Source organism: Rhagoletis pomonella, unplaced genomic scaffold, assembly GCF_013731165.1.
Source record: "Rhagoletis pomonella isolate Grant_MI unplaced genomic scaffold, Rhpom_1.0 Rhpom_scaffold_00013, whole genome shotgun sequence".
Classification (NCBI taxonomy): domain Eukaryota; kingdom Metazoa; phylum Arthropoda; class Insecta; order Diptera; family Tephritidae; genus Rhagoletis; species Rhagoletis pomonella.
Window position 1 is genome coordinate 9,891,585 of NW_023458567.1, and position 20,592 is coordinate 9,912,176.

The following is a 20,592-nucleotide window of genomic DNA, read 5'->3' on the forward strand; positions in this document are numbered from 1 at the left end:
TCTGGCAACACCAGCAAAGTTTTGAGACGATTTTGCGACGACTGCTAGAAAGGGGTGCTCACAGTTTGATGCTAAAGATGTCTCAAAATGTAGACGTCTACATTTTCAGACACAATTTGGAACGAACTGTGAACACCCCAATAGTTATGTAAACGAGCGTCTTCAGCGAGATTTTCAAGCAAGTGAAAACGGCCGGTTAGTAGATATTTCTAAGTGTGTTACAGACTAGTGTGTCGGGGCTTAATATACCAGTTTTATTAGAAATCCTAACTTCTCAATAATTCGTTAGGTTCTTTTTATACTTAGCGCGGGATTCCAAACAGAAATCAAAAATATGACTCAAAATAAAAAAATAAAAGTCCTTTTTGCAGATTTGCAGAAATCACTTTCGGAAATAAAAATTGCAAGGTGTAACTGCAACTGAAATAACGCAAATCGCTTTCGAGAAATAATTTCAGCTTGCACGTGCTGCACTAGCAATTTTCATATTTGTTGCAAGTTTTGTCAAACCAATCGAGTGTTGCCGTGGGACACATTTTTTTGCCGAATTTGAATAACATTATAAAAGTGTTGAATATATAATTATAATAGTTTGGCGCTTACACATATGTTAGTGTTTGGCCGAGCTTCTCCTCCGACTTGTGGCGTGCGCCTTGATGTTGTCACACAAATCGGAGGGACCTACAGTTTTATGCCGACTCCGAACGGCGATTGTGTTTTTATGATATGCTGTTTTTCATGGCAGAATTACACTCGGCGCTTTGCCATTGCCTGCCGAGGGACGACCGTTGTTAAGAAAAAACCTTTTTCTATATTTTTTGGGATGTTGCTTTGATCAGGGCTTGAACCAAGGTGCTGATGAGTGAAAGCGCGCACTGCTTACCACTACACCACAGCGGCGGCCGAAAGTGCTGAATAAAACATGAAAAATATCTGTGATTAATCTGACATTCTTGTTAAGTACCGGTATATAGTTGTGTAACCGCATACTTTTTCTTACATACCGAGTGTTTTGCGAGCTCTCGCTTGCTTTCAACAGCCATTTTTGTTGTTTGACAGTTATTGTTTTCATTTCTCAGAATTCTTCAGAGTAGCAACACCATTTATTTTGGCGACAAATACAAATTTAGCCTGCAATGGTCGAACCTTCTTCTTTGGCGACATTTTACAAATGAAATGCCCAGTCAACGAAAATCTCGCTCGTGAGATGAAAAAAGTATAACGCAAGCGAGATTTTCAAGCCGGTGAAGACGGCTGGTTAGTAGAGATGTTTCTATATGTCGTCGCCTGGGTAAAAGATTGTCGTGTGTTTATTTCGGCAGGTTGTGGGAAATCGGGAGAATGCAATTTTTCAAAAACGCGAGGATAGAATTTCTCCAAAGTCTCTGAAAATGTTACTAGTTCCCTAAATTCTTAAATGATTTAATTTTTGATGTTTATTGTTAATTAGTTTAGTTTATAAAGGATTTTATTTAGTAAAATTTTGTCGTAAGCGTCATTTGTCCACAATTTGGCATTTGGTATTTCATCTTGTCAGATCTTGTGTAATTTGATCATGACTGAACGCGGGATCCCAAACAGATATCATTCACGTTCTCAGAAATTATGACTTTATCGTGTAAAAATAAAATTCATTACCAGCAGTATGCTGGAAGTTGTAGGAATTTGGCGTTTAATCTAACATTAACCGATAGAATAACTCTGGCAACACTTATCACCGGTATCACATTTCTCTCTGTTTTGTACTCTGTTATTTTCCTCTCTGTTTTTGTTGATGCGCTGTCAAAACACGTCTAATTGCCTATCAGCTGTGATTTTTGCTAAAAATAAATTATACAGAACATTTCCAAATACATAATTGAAAAGTTGTTATATGTTTCTATTTTTGTATAGAAATTCAAATTAAAAAAAGCAGGTCAGCTGTGAATTTCTGGAAAATTTCGTGCATCCGCAGGCGAGAAGCAACAAATGTGATCTACTTATTTGCGTCTTGCTTTATAAAACCATTTCGTGCATCCGCAGGCGAGAAGCAACAAATGTGATCTACTTATTTGCGTCTTGCTTTATAAAACCAAACACATCGACGCAAAGGGTATCGACGCCAAACCCCCCTCCAAGCACCATGCTACATTTACGCCGCGGAACCGGCGTCGTTCCAAATATCTGGCGATTCCAGCAGCTGCTAGCGTCACACTCTCCACTGTCCATCAATCTGTGCGCGCTGCAACAGCAAACTGCCGACGCTGGTGAACCGGCACAAGCCAATGTGCTGCGAAAACGTAAGTTCAAACCGCACGAGCCTGAAGGTACTGCATCCGATGTCAACTTGCCTGAACAAGCTCGTGTCGTTATATGTGGCGGTGGCACTGTGGGTGCATCAGTAGCCTATCATCTGGCACTGCAGGGCTGGGGCAAAGACACTATCCTAATTGAGCAGGACAAAGTAGGTAGCGGTAATCCTTGGGCTGCTAGCGGTTTGGCAGGCCGCTTTGAGCCAAGCTACTCGGAATTGCGACTAGCTGAGTACTCAATAGACTTGGTTAAATCATTGACGGTGCAAGGACTGCCCACGGGTTGGCAGCAAGTGGGCAGCCTAAATTTAGCACGCACTTTCGATCGCATGACCGTATTCCATCGCATGCGCTCACAAGGGCGCGCTTGGGGTATCAACTGTGAGATATTGACCGCCGACGAATGTAAGGAGCACTGCCCGATGATTGAGACGAGCGATCTAGCAGGTGGTTTATGGATACCTGAAGATGGTGTTTGCGATCCAAAGCAAGTTTGCAACTCGTTTATTGATGAAGCGCGACGCTTGGGCGTACAGGTAGTGGAGCATTGTGCGGTATTGAAGATTAACAGCGCACATGGTAAAGTAACCGGCATCGAAACCTCAGCGGGTGATGTGCTCTGCGACTATTTTGTCAATTGTGCGGGTTTCTGGGCACGTGGGGTGGGTACTCTGTCAACGCCGAAAGTTAAGGTGCCACTAAAAGCGGTGGAGCATCATTATCTGCACACGAAACAGATTGAAGGACTCGATCCGATGACGCCTTTTGTGCGTGACTACGACGGTGGCGTGTATTTCCGTGAAAAGAATGGGCGCATATTGGCCGGTGAGTGGCAGAAATTAATATAGGTACCGGCTATGTAGAATAATTGATAATGATTTAATTTTCTACTAGGCGGCTTTGAGCGCGAGGCAAAAATGCTCTACGAAGATGGGGGCATACCACTGCTGCAGAGGGAACGTCAGCTGCCACCAGACTGGGATCACTTCCACGGCTTGCTCGACGAGCTACTACACCGCGTGCCTTTGCTCAAGTCGTCAAAACTGGATAGACTTACTAACTCATTGGAAGCATTCTCGCCAGATTGCAAATGGATTTTGGGTGAAGCGCCCGAAATACAAAATTACTTTGTGTCGGCGGGCATGAAAACCATAGGCGTATCAGCTGCAGGCGGCATTGGGCGCGCTATTGCTGATTTAATAGTGAAACAGTCAACGTTTGTGGATCTACATATCCTGGACATTAGCCGATTTTTGGGACTGCATAATAATCGAAAATTTTTACGCGATCGCTGTAAAGAGGTGCCCGGCAAACACTTCGAAATCAACTATCCATTCAGTGAGTTTCAAACGGGACGCAATTTGCGCATGTCGCCAATCTATCCGGCGCTCAAAGAAGCTGGCGCGGTATTTGGACAGACAATGGGCTATGAGCGACCGAACTATTTCGATCCGAATGACATGAAGGGTGAGTCAGATTGCAGTAGTGAGTTAGTAAACAATGCATACAAAAATAATTTTATTGGAACTGGCATTTACAGCTGCGATCAACTAATAATCTATACCAAGACCCACATAAATAAAGACGGATTCATCGTTTTAGTTTTCTTACGGAATGGAAGAAAAAGTTCAGAACTACATAGAATGATGGGTCCACCTCAAAAGTTTCAAAGCTTGCACCAATCTAAAAAAATTAATCAAACTTTAAAAAATATTCGTAAATTTTTCAAAAGTTTTAATAAGAATATTTAGAAAACTTTCTGGCAAGCAGTTTTGTAGCCCATTTAATTTTTTTTTTGTGGAGGGTATTGCGCATTTTTTCCATATAGCATATGATCAAAATCTATTTTTATGAGAAAAGAATCCGCACCACCCTCCACAAAATGAATTCAAAAAAATATTAACGGTAATTCTTAGCGACTTGAAACATGCACTTTATCAAACTAAAATTAAATAGGCTACAAAACTGCATCTCCGGAAATTTTCTAAATACTCTAATTAAAAATTTGGAAATTTTGATAAAAATTTCATAAAGTTTGATTATTTTTTTAGAAATTTGTGCAAGCTTTGAAATTCCTATTTATGTGGTTTATGTTTTGGATTGGATTTTGATTGGATTATATTTTAAATGAAATTTATCAAAAATAAACAAACAATATCATTTTAATTTCGGAGCTAATTAGTTGATCGCAGCTGTAAATCAGTTTTCATATTGATCAAGAAAATCCCCTTCTCTTTCAGATGAGTTTGGTATCACTCGATTTCGCACCGCCGAAACGAAAACTTTCGGCAAGCCGCCCTGGTTCGATCATGTCGCCAACGAGTACAATGCCTGTCGTGAGCGTATCGGCATCGCCGACTATAGTTCGTTTACCAAATACGATCTATGGTCGAAGGGACGTGAAGTAGTCGATTTATTGCAATATCTCTGCTCCAATGATGTCGATGTGCCGGTGGGTTCAATTATACACACGGGCATGCAGAACCATTTGGGTGGCTATGAGAATGATTGTTCGTTAGCGCGGCTCTCCGAGCGGCAGTGAGTAGCAGGTGGTCAAAAAAAATGCAAAGGAAATATATTATTATATTTTTTTTTTTTTCATTTCCAGCTACATGATGATTGCGCCGACGGTGCAACAAACACGCTCTATTACCTGGATACGTAGACATATGCCAAATCATTTGAGATCCGGCGTAAATGTGGCTGATGTCACATCAATGTACACCGCTATTTGTATACTCGGTCCATACACGCGCATTTTGCTCTCCGAATTGACTGATATTGATTTAACGCCGAAGAATTTTCCATTCTTCACATATAAAGTGAGTGTTCATGGGGATGTAAGCGCCAATTATTAACTAATTTTTTATGCAGGAGCTCGATGTGGGCTTAGCTAATGGCATACGTGTACTCAATATCACACACACCGGCGAATTGGGTTATGTTTTGTATATACCAAATGAATTCGCGTTGCATGTGTACACGCGCCTCTATCAGGCTGGTCAAAAATTCGGCATACACCATGCGGGTAGGAAATTACTTTTCTCATAATAAGGTAGAAAATATCAATTAACCCTTTCGTTTACAGGCTACTATGCCACACGCACATTGCGCATTGAAAAATTCTATGCCTTCTGGGGCCAAGACCTGGATACATTTACCACACCGATGGAATGCGGTCGCAGCTGGCGTGTCAAATTGAATGTAAGTACATATAAACATACAGAGGCTCAGCAAGATTCCCTGCACCATCACGTTTTCTCCTTTTTAGAAACCCATTAACTTCATTGGCCGCGAAGCACTGCTCAAACAACGCGAAGAGGGCGTCAAGCGCATGTATGTACAGCTATTACTTAACGATCACGATCACGAAGTGGATTTGTGGTGCTGGGGCGGTGAACCCATTTATCGCGATGGCAAATATGTGGGCATGACCACCACCACCGGCTATGGCTTCACATTTAAGAAGCAAGTTTGTCTCGGCTTTGTACGTAATTTCGCTGAAGATGGTACCGAGCTGCCGGTTACGAATGATTTCATACTCTCGGGTCACTATGAGGTGGAAGTGGCGGGTATGCGTTTCGAAGCGAAGGTCAATTTGCATTCTCCCAATTTGCCAACGAAATTCCCTGACAAAGAGCGTGAGGCATATCATGCGACGCGCGACAAACAGGGGCAGGCGGATTTGTTGTCTTATGAGACGAAGTACTGAGGCGAAAGGTGGAGGCAATTGCGATGAGGAGCGTAATTGCATATTAATTTATTACATCACGTTAATTTATAGTTATGATTTCTTTAAAATCGATTTAGTTATTATTGAAAATTTTTTCTTTGTAAATTTAGTTAGGAATTATTAGTGATATATTTTGCTTAGTTTATCGTGGATTGCTCCTTATAGTTCTATGTTGAATATTATATTTACGAAATCGCATTGATATTTAAAAATCTCAAATGTTATACATCAATTATATACTTAAACAATTGTTCGAACTAACCACCTACATATGTATCTGTGGACTTTTGTCAAAACAACTTCTCTCGAGTGAGGTCATTTTCTCTTCAAATTTATAATAATTCAAATTTAAAACAATTGATTAAGTTCTCGAATGATATTTTTATGTTTAGTTATTATTAGGAGTAGTTCAAGATGATATCTTAATGAAAGTTAAATAAAAATGTCAAATTTTTAATGGAAAGTTCCTTATAATTTAATCTAAATTTCAACCTGCAGAAAGCACAGAGGTTTTTTTGTCAACAGTCGACAGATATGTACCTATGTATGCATGTATGTGCATCCATACATAGTATGTGAATATTTAATTATGAAATACTTAAAAGAAATTTAACCCCTGTTTGAACTGAAAAAGTCTGCTACGCGCATTGCATTTATCAAATACTAATGTAAAATTTTTTTCTAAATCTTATATAGTCTCAAATTGGATATAACTCATTAAAAAAATTTTAAATACTTCGGCTCAATTAATCAGAAATGTAATATGAAAGAAAACAAAAAAAAACATCTAAAAATAAAAGAAATCAAAGCAAGTGTCCTTTAGTTGTATATTAGCAAAGAGAATAAAACCGATATTAATGCTATAATTCATATAAAGATAAAAGTTTTAAAAAGCTCTTTAAGGGGATTTTCGTAAATTAACGCTAAAAAATATACATACCTCGATTAGACGCAATTAACTTGCTGGCTTTTGGCAAGCTACAAAAATTAAAAAAAAAATCTTACAAAATTTACAAATATAATATAATTTTTACACCTCAATTTATTCGAAAATCCTACCAACCATTAATATAATCATATTGATAGATAAAAAATAATAAAATGTTTATATGTATAGCCCCTATCTGCTCAATTGTAATTTTGAAATAAAAATTGTAATACAATTTATAGAAAAAGTAAAATAGGGATTACTTATTTTTCTCAAAGCATCAGGATTTGAAAACGTTGAATTAGTTATAAAATTAAGTCCATTAAATTATGTATGTATGTACTAAAACCCATTTGGAACCATGCCAATAAATTTCGATGTTTTAAGGATTCGATTATGTTGTTAACTCATCGCTATTGCGAAAAAGTCACTCTATGATTAATAACAGCCTAAAACTAGGCTGAAAATAAGAAATACGTTTTTTTTTTGTGTATGTTCGATATTTCGAACTTCGGTTCGAAACGCTTTTTGTACTAATTGTGCTTAAGAGATAAATTATTAGACCAAAAAGTAGAATTTTTTAGGCAACATTCGAACTTTACTTTTATCAATGAAAAAAAAATACTTCCAAATCAATTTAAAGAGAACGTTTCTGCTAATGCATACAAAAAATGTAGTAGGTCTCTAAAAATTGTGCAAAGTTAGAGTTCGAATTTCCAAACTTGAATATAAATTGTTTTCATTATTAAAATTTAGAAATTCATCAAATCCCTTAACTATGTTTTAATCCCTTTGGCACTACTCAAATACTAAACTTTTTTTAATCCATATGTATGGTATGTTTGTAATTTTATTTGTTGTTTACTCAGCACTGGTGCCAAAAAGTACTTCTATAATGAATAGAAGTCCCATTCAAGGCTAAAAACATTAATTATAAACATTTTTGTGTATGTTCGAATTTTCGAACTCAAGCTTGAAAATCGTTTTAGCCTCATTTTGATTTCATACCGTAACTATATAACAACAAGAAAAAATATTACAGCCTCTTTGCGATAATTTTGCCTGCGAAATTAATTGCAATTAAAAAAAAAATATATATATTTCAAAATAAATTTTAATCCATCAAATGCTCACTACTAACAAGCAGCAACTTAATAACTTTGCAAACTTTCTGCGGTGTTTCAATATTCGAAATTTGGCTATTTTATAACCACGCTTTTATCATTTCATAATCTTGTTTGTCCAGACATAGGATATGCAAAAACTAGGCTGGACAAAGAACACAGAATTAGCAAAACTAGTCTAGGAATCTACCCCCCGGAAGTAGTTAAATATTAAACAACCGCATTATTATTACTACGCCTTAAAATATGCACTATGCTTTAGCGGAACCGCACGATACTGCATTTCTTTAAATGAAAATAATTTTTGCTATATGTATGTATGTACATACAGTGGTGGAAAAATAAATAGGGACACGACATCTAAAATATTGCCTATTTCTCTCTCGTTTATTTAAAACTTATTATTTTTTTTGTATATTACAGCTCCTCTAAAAAAAACACATACGTTTTTATTTCAAACTTTGTGCAAACATTATAAAAATTTTGCAAAATTGCATCTAAATTTTCAATTCTTTAATCAGATTTTTTTCGAGTATGCAGTTTTATAGCCCATTAAAGTTTAGTAGAATAAAGTGTAAGTTTTAAGTTGCTAAAAATCGCGTTGATTTTTGGCAATTTTTTTAACGCATTTTCTTACATACATTCAAAATAAAAATGATTAAAAAGTGCATAATTTATAACAGCCATAGCTTAAGACATAGTTTTGAGACAAATTTAGTTTGGTATGGAATTTTTAAATCAGCGAGAAATGTTGCAGCTTTTTGGCGATGATTTCGAATTTTCCAACTCGTGTTCGAAATGTTTTTTGAACAACAAATATTTTATGTGGAGTTTTTAGACCGGAAAGTAAGTTACTGGAGACTTTTAAAGTTGATTTCAAATTTCAAAAATCATTTTTTTTTGCAAAAATTACTGAAATTAAAATAGATATTTTTTTTTTTTTAAGTAAGCAAGGCTAAAATCAAATAGTAACCAAAGTTTTGAGATTAGCATGTGCGCATTTCGAGCTTTAATATTTTTTTTTATTACGAACAAACAATTTTCGAACTCAATTTTCAGAAGGTAGTTTTTGAATTCGAAATAGGAAGAGCTGTACTTTTGTCATTTAATGCTTACAAAAAATAGGTAAAAAATGATGGATGTATACAATAATAAGCGCCATAATTATTCAAAAACCTATTGTACATATGTGTTTTAACAAGAGCAAAACATCCCCTTTCGATAAACCAAGAGTCCTTGACCGGATGTACTGAATCTGGGTCGTTCCTTTAAAGTAGGTTTGACTGTCGCGGAAACCTCCACTATGTACTATATAGGCGACAACTACCCCAAAACAGATATGTATGTATGTATGTATGAAAATTTGTATATGCAAGCAGAACAAGGGCACGCAAATATTGAAGCTTACGATATCCCTGGGAAAACGTTAACTCAATCAATTACAGCCTTTCTACATGGGTATACATAAATTGGTGTGCACCGATTATTTTATGTATCTATAACTGTATTTATGTATGCATAGGCCACTCAATTTGTTCATATGTACATATGTCCATAAAGCACAACATACAGCCTCCACTACAAATCCTTGTGCCACAAGTGCCCCTGTCCTATTTTGACGCGTCACTGCAAGCAGCGTAACAGATAGCAACAGCGGTGAATGCACCAAATATTCATAGGTAGGTACAAACAAGGAAAATTATATTTAAAAAAAATTTAGTTCTAGTATGTACACAGTATACACAAAATTATGTGGCTCTGTATGTATTCATACATGAACTTTTGCACGCAGCCTCTGTTAGCAGACCCGGAAAAATTCTCTACACCAACGAAGCGAAACAGGCGCTACCCCACCCACCCAGCTAATGGCAATGAGGTAGACAGGCAGGTCAGCCAGCCACTCGTACATGAACATACATATGTATATACATATAATGTTTGTATATACATACACTGCTCGTTTAGCTCAGCGACCTGAGAATCCACATGCGCGCCACCATTTGTATTTACATGGCATAATTGTAAATAAACATTTACCTATTTGTTTACATAATGTAAAATTCAAAGGCGATGGAATACGCGCCAAAAAAGCAGGGTGTACAATTTATACGGAACCTTCGGTAAGTTGCATATGTATGTACATACGTGCACGAAGTCATCAAAAAAGGGGAGGCGGGCAGACAGGCAGGCAAATACATACTTACTTGCCTATAAATAGAGTGTTGCTTAAGGGAAGGCACGTAGTCAACATAAAAGTCACATACTTACATATGTATGTACATACATAGCGCAGACACTCCCTCCGATGAACAATGAATTTGCTTTTACATGCATACACAAACTATTTATTGTTGTATGCACTTCATGGGGATCACAATTTATGTACGTACATAAATATATATATGTAGTATGAAATTACGAGCCTTTATCCTTTTATTTCACATTTCATTTGCAATGATCACTGATAAAAATTCTCTACACTGCCGACGCAGGGTTGTTTGAATAGTCAGCTGACTTTTTGACCGTTGAATACAGGAAGTGCTGCCAGAACGGAAGAGCATTTTGATTTTGATTTTCGTAACTCAAGCTACGGTTAAAGTGTCAAACACAGGCATTGCGTTGTTTGAAGAGGCACTTGTACGTCAATGCCGCAAAAGTATGCGTAGGTAACGACAGACGTAACGTAGACACACCACATTGAAGAATGTCAAGAATGTATGTAAAGAAAAATCATACGTCTGTTTTTACCGGCTATAGATAGATGTACATAGATATGTATTACAATAAACGAGCAATTCTTGTATATATACATATATATCCATAGGGTTCTCGGAAACGGCTCTAACCAATTTGATGAAGTTTTGTACACAGATAATGTTTTGGATTTTAAGGTTATCGGAATAGGCATTATCTCCGAGAAGACTCGTATAAGGTTGCCACCTATTCGAAATTAGTTACAAATTGATTAAAACATCATATACTACGTTTATGCGTAGGCTAATTCACGAATTCATTTCATGAATTTGGTTTAAAATTGACTGCATAAACACCATTTCATGAATTCAGTTATACACGAAAGTTAACCATGAATCCGGAATCATTTCATGAAATCGTGAAGTGCAAGTCCGGCAACGCCACGTATCACAAACAGCTGTTTATTAAGGTTATGATGTTTTTCGATTAAAAGATTGAGTGACATAACCAGGATTTAAAACACTGGAAAAGTTATGTGGAATCGTTGAAATATAAAATAAATTCTAATTGAATAAACTGAAAATAGATTATAATCTATTTAAATATAATATGGTTCATTGCCTGGTACCAACGACTTCTGCAAATTCAAAAGGAGGCCAAAAAAGTCACAACCCTACTGTTTAGTTTCTCGCCAGCGTATTGGCACTTTTTCAAGGCACTTTATTTCATGAATTCGCGAACTATGCATAAACGGGACCATTTTTGAATTCATGAATTCTATCGCATAAACGTAGTAATAAATGCAAGGCATTTTAAAGATCCCTAAATCGAAATTATTTTTGATAAGGTTGCCAGCTATTTTGAATCACATATTTATTGAATTTCTTGTTTAGAAAAAAGGTAAAATATTACTATTCGTAGGTACCAAGAGAAGGTTCTTAAACAATGCTTTCCCTATATACAAAATGTTATCTCTTAGGATAATAGTGTAAGGTTGCCACTTATTTTCGATTCACACAATTTCGAAACACAATTTATCTAAAACATCGCAATACGGATATCAAATGAAAGGTATTGTTGAGAATTTCGGTCAGAATATATTTTCATCAGGGTTGCCACGCTTCTGTGTAATACAAATTTTTATTCTGTTAATTTCAATCAACATTTTTTTATGTATACATAGTACGTATACGCTCAAGATGTGTACCATTCATTCCAGCGTATTCCAGAATAGGGTTGCCGCCTAAATTTTAGAATAAGTAGTTTACTTTATAGATATCGAAATAATTTTTTTTTTTTGTTTATTTACAAAATATTTTTTAAAGCTATCAAAATCTTGAATACTTTAAAAAGTATATGCCCTCTGGGCAAAGCTCGGTACTTAAAAATGAGGTATGCACCGCGACCTAGTGATCTATTGTGACCTCTCCTCATCACAATACTTCTTATATGCAGTAAATGTGCTCAAGCTGTGGCCTCTTCGAGCCTTGACTTCTCTCACGTCATCTGCAGATGGCCTCACTCTCGATAAAAATATTTAGTAGTGTCTCACTGGTCAAGTCGCAGAACTGACATACATCAGCTTATACAGAAGCCCGCTTAGTCTGCAGTAGTATCCTAAGTTAATCCATTGAAAGGTTAATTAAATTTTGGAACCTCTTATTATTGTACTCTGTCAGCAGACTTTTTGCCTGCCGCAGTCCTACTGAGCCACGCCAGCTTAGATCCCTTAGTGCGTTTCTCTACTTCCTGAGCTCTTACTCAAAAGTATTAGGACTAACTGCCAGGAACGGCTCAGGGAGTGATAGCTGCCGCCTCTCTTGTGACACAGTTCTCCATCTCATTACCTTCTATACCCCTGTGGCCAGGAACTACCTATAGAACTGCGAGTATTGCCGTATTTACTTACATACGTCAAAAGTTGAGAGTTGGCAAATGTTTGCTGGTACCGTCGACGCATTCTCATGCCGCTAGAGGTGCTGACGGCGCGACAAAGTCATTTCCGTTTCGGAATTGTGCGATTGGTGTAGAAATTTGAAGTGGGTTGTGTGGATCAGTAGTCAATCACTTATATAATATTTGGTTTTTATTGGTGGGGTTGTGTATTGATCGTCCTTGGTCCACAACGAAAGCTAGATCTTGGAAATAAGAAAGCGTAAAATCATGCGATCGAATCAGTTCTTGGTGGGTACTACCCAACCAAAGCGCGAAATGTTTCATTCTCCTGACAAGTGATTAGCCACTGGTAAGACTGGAGAAAGGCCATCGAGCAAAACATAGACTATCCGTAAAGAAAGAAGCTAAATGACCTTCATGGCCACAGCGTCAAGATAAGACGCAGTAGCCGCATCGACAACATCGCGCGCCGACCCATCGGCATTGAGCAAGCAGAACTGCTTGACACAGTTTCCTTGCAGGTAGTGCCATAGACTTAATAGCTATCTGTTTCGATTTCATTTAGAAGAGGAAACACCTGCCTAGCTTGCGTCAAAACCTCTTCGCATGCACCTAAACCCAAACACCTAAAGCATTGTGGACTGCTTCCATCCACGTTGGCCACTATCTCACTGTTACGGATATTGTTGTTATATCAGTTTGTTTGGCAGTTTAGGCATCTTGTCCCCGCGACTTCTTCAGCCCAAACTCCAGGATACCGCGTTTTTCGCTTGGCTGTCAGATGGATTGAGTATGTGGAATGCCGCCTGCATGTCCAATTTCGTCGGTAAAGATGATATTGGGGCGCTTTATCAGCACTGTGTCGGGACTGCGGTTGATGGTTGCAAGGTAGACTCTTAGCGACTAGCAGTTTGATGAAGGCCGGCCGATAGCTTTGTAGGTAACAAGAATACTCTCTTTATTTCCTTTGGCATTACTCGGCCCTGCTTAGATGAGGGTCTGTCTATCATTCGTCGTCATCAAGGTAATAGTAAGCCCAAAGTTGTTTCGGCGGGGTGTAATTAATGGGTGAGGAGGTTAGCTGAGTGAGTTTACTTGTAACCCCTTCAATAGCCGCACATCCTGTGTTGGGCGATCAAGACCATAAATTCACCAGAGTTACATACTTGGGCCTCACAAGGCAGCTAAAGGCGGTTTGCTTGCGATAAGTGATATTTGAACTTCGATAATGGTATTCACAGGACGAGAATTTGTTAAGGGGAAGTTTGTGTCCCACGATAATTCATTAGTAGCCTTTTTGTAAAGAGTTAGGTCCTGTGGTTTTAGGCGGATGGCTCGTGCCCAAAAATGGCTCTGTTGCAAGTCAGTGACCGTTCGGTTTAAGTACCGGACTTACATAGAATTCTTATTCGGAACTCACAAATTCGGTAACGTTTACAAAGCATTTTTGGAGATGTTTTACTTGCTTTACTTTATTCAAACGCACCCCTTGTGCAACCCCCAAAGAAGCCTATGTACCATTGTATATACATACGGTATGTCTAAAGAAATATTTCTATGTACAACTCGCACGCGCTCTGCATTAGCGTAAGCTCGCTTTTTTTGCACCGCATTTCTACCAGTATATACATACATATGGACATATATGTAAGTTACAGCTCATAAACTGTCCCAGACCATGGCCAACTTTTTACGCGAATACGTACAAATCGAAAATTCGTATGTATACAAAGCAACCAGAAACATGTAGAAAAAAGGCAACCGATCGATATTTCCACCGCAGCTGAACGCAACGAAAGCTGCAAAGTAACGAGAACAGCGAAATACAATAACAACACACTTGGCATGCAAAGATTTCTCTACTTGTAGAGCAACCACCTTCTTTGTTCAGGCATCTCTTACCCCCTTTTTTTTCGGGCATGCGCATGCGCTGTTTTAAGCTGCATTTCCGGTGCCAAAATGGGGTTGACTGTCACTTTTTGTGGATTGTGGGTGGAAAGGGTGGCATTATGACTGTATACAGAATTTTGCACGTACTCACAATGGGAACAAAACTCATTACATATGTTTGTATGCGTATGATGAAAAGGACAACAGGTATAGTAAAAAAGAGGTGCGAGTATAAGCCACAGCGCAATATGACTGAAAAGGGAATTGAAATAACAGGACAAACAAAGCAAAAGAAGCAAAGGAATTGAGGTTTTGTGAGAGAAGTCCACAAAATTTTTTACAACAGAGGTACAACCACTGGACTCGGCACTATATACACAGGCAAAAAACGACATTCACCACCCTCCCTAGCATGTCGTTATCGGTATTCAATCGCCATCAACTTCATAGGAAGAGCGTCAGCTGCAAAGAAACGGGCGTTACTCTGGCTCAAGTACGTTCTGGATACTATAGATATGCTATACATAAGCTCTATCTAGACTAGAACCGGACGCACACAATGTCCGGCATATTCCCCACAAGATACTAACTACGTCTTCACCTCAACCCAACTCAACTAGCGTCTCTCTCTCTGGTCTGACACAATCGAAACTGTACGCCAAGGATTGAGGGATTAATCGACTCTAGGCAGAGTTAAATAGCCGCTACAATAACAACATCAGTTTGAACTTTATCCTAAGCTCTATGGGTACTTTGACTTATTGAAAACTCCAGTTCATAGAACCGTTCGTAACAGCTGCGTCGCAAATGAGCTGGCATTCACTTAACTCAGTAGGGGTATTCTCTAAGTCTTGCAAGACCTTTGCTTCGTGCATGGACTGCACCGTATAACCAGTTTTGCTAACCGTGCAAACTGTGCACAGTTCAAATCTTTGTAAGACTTAGAGTATACCCCTAGAAGTATCCACTGAACTAAAAGTGTCTAGATAACAAGGTCAAGGAACCAAGATCTCTGAACATAGAGGTACTATTCCGCAGATGAGCTAACATTCACCAAACTCTATTGAAAGGGCAGGTACCTGTAGTTTTTTTACTTCTTAAGTTTTCTTTCTCCAATTTTATAATAAGTTGTTTGATTGGTCTGGAAAATGTCTCGGATGATTTTTTGGTCTCAGCCCAAACCGGCAAACGGCATCAGCGCCAAATAAGAAAATGTAGTTCACACACCTCACCATATAATCGAGATACACGACAAGCGAGTGAGATATTCTACGAATGACTTATGTCACAGCTATGCGGACTCCATATCCTCGAGTCTCTTCATGACCAACGCCAATACTCCAATCTACACGAAATGCTACTTCAAAAAAAAAGAAGCAAAAACTCCGCTTATTTTGTATTCTAATAGCTTAAGTTAACAAGCCTTCGAATAAACACAACAAAATAAAAAAAGTATTGCAACTAATTAAGTAACAGATGGATCTCCAACAAAAAGAAAACCTGATGCAACATGACACAAACTATAGCAGCAAATTGACAGAAGTTGCTGGCTATAAATTGAATGAACAGAGTTAAAAACAACAACCATTTTCTCAAATTGCTAAACTACGCACCGAGCGACAATTAATTGCTGCTGTACGCCTGCCAGTTGTTCTACATACATAACTATTTATTGTTGATTTCGTAACCACGAAGTACTTTGTGGCGTACAGACATACGTACATACATGTGTGGCAAAACGATTTCATTCTTTATTCGTCCGATGCCTCTGTTAGTTTCGTGTTGTTGCTCATGCTATTGTTGACATTCTAGGGTAGATGAACTTGTACTTGGTTGTAGTTGTAGTCGGTTGGTATGCGGTATCAGCAGCAGCAGCTGAAGCTATAGTACCAACAACTTTTGCAGCAACTATAATTTATATGCAATTTTCACAGCAACAACAATAAAAATAGTCTGAATACTTGCAATTCATTGCTGCATGTTTTTACTCGTTCATGCGCGCCAGGAGTGCTCTCTCTTCTTCCTCCCTCATTTTTTCTCTGACTATGTCGCTCTTCTCTATTTTCATTGCTGCAATTTGCACAATGCTGCTACATATTCTGTTCGTGTGTTCGAGAAGAGGTCATCTCGTCCGCGGAAGCCCTTTCACGCTTCTCGTTTGTGGCATAACTCGAACCGTTTAAAGCTTGAATACGAGTTCTTTTGTACTCATTAAGGTAAAATCTTAATGGTCATGCAATTTCGCATTTCGTACTTCTTCGTTGCTGTTGTAACTGATACTAGCTTGATTTTCTTGACTTCATTTAACGGTATCTGTTATATGGCTTTTACTCCATTATTCTTATCGTTTGACATTGCGTGAGTGGCCGCAATTTCAGCGGTGGGCATTTGATTATTGATTTTAAAACTAAGTCACTATTTAAAAAAAAAAAAGTAGAAAAAAATTCAAAGTAAGTACATAATCAACTTTTCACTACAAAAATAGGCAAACCTCTTGCAAACAAGACCTTTTTTGAACTAAGTCAGTGACGCTCAAAACGTAGGCCTTATACAAAGGCTATTTTATGCAAATGTGCACTGGGTAAATGGTAAAGTCTTCTTTCGTTTGAGACCCAAAATTTCCGGTTGAGAGCATGATATACCATTTTTCCCATTATGATCAGACAAGTCTTGGAGTGTTCGAGGTAGAGATTCGTGGAATCTCTAGTTCCATCGAATGCACCTGGCGATGCAGGATGAGTTCGGTCTATCGGCAAAAGAAAAGGAATACCTTCTCCGCGTTAAAAAAATTAGATGGATGAAAACTAGAGCAACCTGGAAATTGGCAGCGGATAGTCGGACAAAGGAGTAAAAAGGAAGCGATCATAAAATGCATATAATCCTCAGCCCATAAAAATTCAGCAGAGCAAACACTAAGTGCCCTTCGGGGATGAGTTAAAAATTATTGAAACACGACTGGACGTGGTTACTCTGTAAGGTTTATCAGGATCGTCTCTGACTCAAGGCAAATGGTACGCTAGGCAAGCCAACGTGTTAAAATCGGAATGCGACACGTGAGCTACCCACGGATAGACTTCCAGAACCTCCTAACCTCACCATGACCACTAGTGATTTCTCTCTGCCTTGTCGAATAATTACGAAAAGTTATCCCATCTAAAAGTGGACGGGCCTGAAGCTAAGAAAGGACGTTTACAAATATTTCTAAAATGAGTAGATAAGGATAATTTGTTCAATACCAGACAGTTTAGCCGTCAGTTTTCGTCGTTAAAGCGATGCAGTTGTCGTCAGGTACAAAACCCAAAAGTGATTCGGAAAACAAATATACTTATTCAGAAACGAAAGGAAAGAAACCCACTTAGTATCTTGAATCAGACGTTAGTATCTGGAGCGTTCTGCTCACGAGATTCATTAATTCGTCAAACGTCAAATGCTGGAACTCCGCTGCTCCGGCATGCATTTTTATTGAGTAGAAATTTACATTTTTGAAGAGGGATACCGAGAGTATACCTTGTATCTGTACCAGGCAATGTCGCTCCATGACGCGCCAGTTCGTCAGCCTTGCAGTTGCCGATGAAAATGTAAGTAAGTATGCGTCGACCACTGAAGGCCTATGGCTTTAAAGATCATAAAAAGACATCTTAAGGTCACTGCAGAGTTTCGAGCGAAACATTTTAAAAATTACTTCAATGAGTACCGTTCATTCAAATTTTTATAAAAGTGCTGACTTTTTTTGCTTAATTTTTCATTGCCTCTAACTTTTTCTAATCTTTTCTCAGTTAATTTAGCTAAATTTTTTGTGATCATCTGGTCATACTGCTGACGTCACAAAGCCGTTTCTGGATCATGTCAACTCTTTTTGTTACTAGTGCACAAAGTAAACTTTTCAAATAACTGAGTCACATACACAGCAACGTTTCGATATCGGTATATTGGAAATTGTTGGGATATCTTTTTTAAAACAACTCCATTTACTCACTAACTGACTGTTCGTCTGGCCATTTTAAGTGAGTACAGCGAGCGATTAAGCCGTTACGTATTCAAGGTCTACAAAAGCATGCCAGGAAAGTTTATTTTTATACGTTGATACGTACATACGTATGTATAATGTATGTATATGTATGCATACACAGGTGCCAATAGATCCATGCAAGCACAAGTACATAGGTTGGCAGGTATGTAAATATTAAAACACGAATATCTTTGTATACAGTCAATGCACGAATTCGTAATTTCCCACTGGGTAGGAATGTTTATCTGCTTGTAGCAAATTGAATTTTGTAATTATTATTTGTTTTATGGACTTACAAATTTTTTTGTGCTAAAGCTTCAAGGTCGATTGTTTTGAATGACGTTCGAAGTCATACATATATATAATAACGATTCGAGGGGGTAGCAGGTGTTTTTGATAACGCCATTTCTATTTAATAGACTTCTCGGAAATCGGGCGAATGCGTATAGCCATACCGCCTAATAACAAACTAACAGGGCAATTCTGCCACCTGTCTTTCCAACTCACCACTGCCTTTCGAAAGGCAAAAGTTTTTCGTAAGCCAATTGTCAACTCCGGCAACCATATTAAAAGCTCTCTACCTCTGCTAACGAGGAGGTCTTGGCGTTATGCTGTTCGCCTGTTAGCAATAACTTTTTTACAAATTAAATTAAATTAAAAAATATATATTTTTCTCTTTAAACCATAAAAGAAAATTAAAATCAGCAAAAATTAATGAAAAGTATTTTCAAAAATTAGATAAGAGTAAAAAATAATTTTTTGTTTTTAAAACAATAAAATCTAAACATTCAATTAGCAAAAGAAAAAAATTAAATTAAAAAAGAGGGGAATATTACACAAAAATTAGATAAGGTTAAAAAAAATATATTTTTAACACACAATCTAAAAATTAAAACAAAATTATCTTAAAAATTACAAAAAAATAAAATGCAATCCTAAAATGAAAAGAAATTAAAAAAATTTAATTTCTTTTTTAAACAATAGAACAAAAAATTAAAAGAAAATGAAATAACCAAAAAGACAAATTAAATTTAAAAAAATAATAAATAAAATGACTTTCCGAAAATTTTATGAAATTAAAAAAATATTTATCTTGTTTTAACAATAAAATTTAAATATTAAAAGAAGTTAAACTAAAATAGAAGAGTTATTAAAAATATACAAACAACTACCTAAATATTTATTTAAATTTAATAAATGTATTTTTTTAACCGTAAAAAAATAAAGAAATTTAAACTAAAAACAGAAAAAAACTTTATTTAAAAAAAAAATTCCTAAAAATTAAAAAAAATTAAAAAGATTTTGTTTTTAAACGAATAACTACTGAACATTAAATAAAAATATATAAAAAAATAAATAAAAAGGAAAAAAGAAGTTTCCAAAAATTAAATGAAAATAAAAAATAAATATGTATACATATTTTTCTTTTTATAAACGAATCGCTAAACGCTTGGAAAATTTTGGGAAGTAATGCAAATTTTTTACCAACGCCAATTTAGCGTTTATTGAAAAAAAAAAATCAAAAAATAATATTTTCTAACGAAGCGTAGATATCTTAATCTCGGCGGGTATGATCGGAAAACCCGCACGTGATCGTTGATAAGCCAATACATGCTCTCAGAGTGTGACAGTTTGGTGCGATTTTTGGAGCGGTGAAATCATTGCTCTGTTTTTCTCTTGAAAATGCTGCTACAAACGCCATTTAGGTCAACGGTAAGCAGTACAGGAGTATGATAAACGATTTTTTGTGGTCTGAAATTTAATATATGGACTTGGACAACCTTTGGTTTCAGCTGGACGGTGCGTCCTGCCACACAGCTCATGCCACAATCGATCCTGGGCTAACAGGAAGCGCTACTGCAAAGCCAGCCGAGACAGTCACATGAATGAAGTCGTTTTGCGTAAATAATGGGAATCTTTGATCCTTCGAATACCAAAGTTCATCTCGGTTGCGAACGTATCCAACAACTTTGACTGTTTTCTGCATGTTGGCTCCATCCAACATACACATATGTATATATTGTTGT

At 37.2% G+C, this 20,592-nt stretch overlaps 1 protein-coding gene and 1 long non-coding RNA gene across 3 annotated transcripts in view; one reads left to right on the plus strand and one right to left on the minus strand.

Moving 5' to 3' along the window:
* Positions 1 to 17,284, minus strand: part of LOC118748756 — a 27,042-nt gene extending 9,758 nt beyond the window's left edge. The window contains exon 1 of one of the 2 annotated variants that reach the window (XR_004994090.1): positions 16,279 to 17,284. This is a non-coding gene — a long non-coding RNA (uncharacterized LOC118748756). Of the gene's footprint in view, positions 1 to 10,340; positions 10,405 to 16,278 lie in introns of those variants that run through there. The other variant, XR_004994089.1, reaches the window with a different exon arrangement.
* Positions 1,832 to 7,413, plus strand: LOC118748753 (pyruvate dehydrogenase phosphatase regulatory subunit, mitochondrial). Its single transcript, XM_036483406.1, has 7 exons — positions 1,832 to 3,116; positions 3,186 to 3,758; positions 4,532 to 4,829; positions 4,900 to 5,113; positions 5,166 to 5,319; positions 5,380 to 5,495; positions 5,563 to 7,413. Exons 1-7 carry the CDS (start codon positions 2,123 to 2,125, stop codon positions 6,001 to 6,003), a joined length of 2,790 nt encoding a protein of 929 aa, XP_036339299.1. The 5' UTR covers positions 1,832 to 2,122; the 3' UTR covers positions 6,004 to 7,413.
* Positions 17,285 to 20,592: the final 3,308 nt, after the last annotated feature.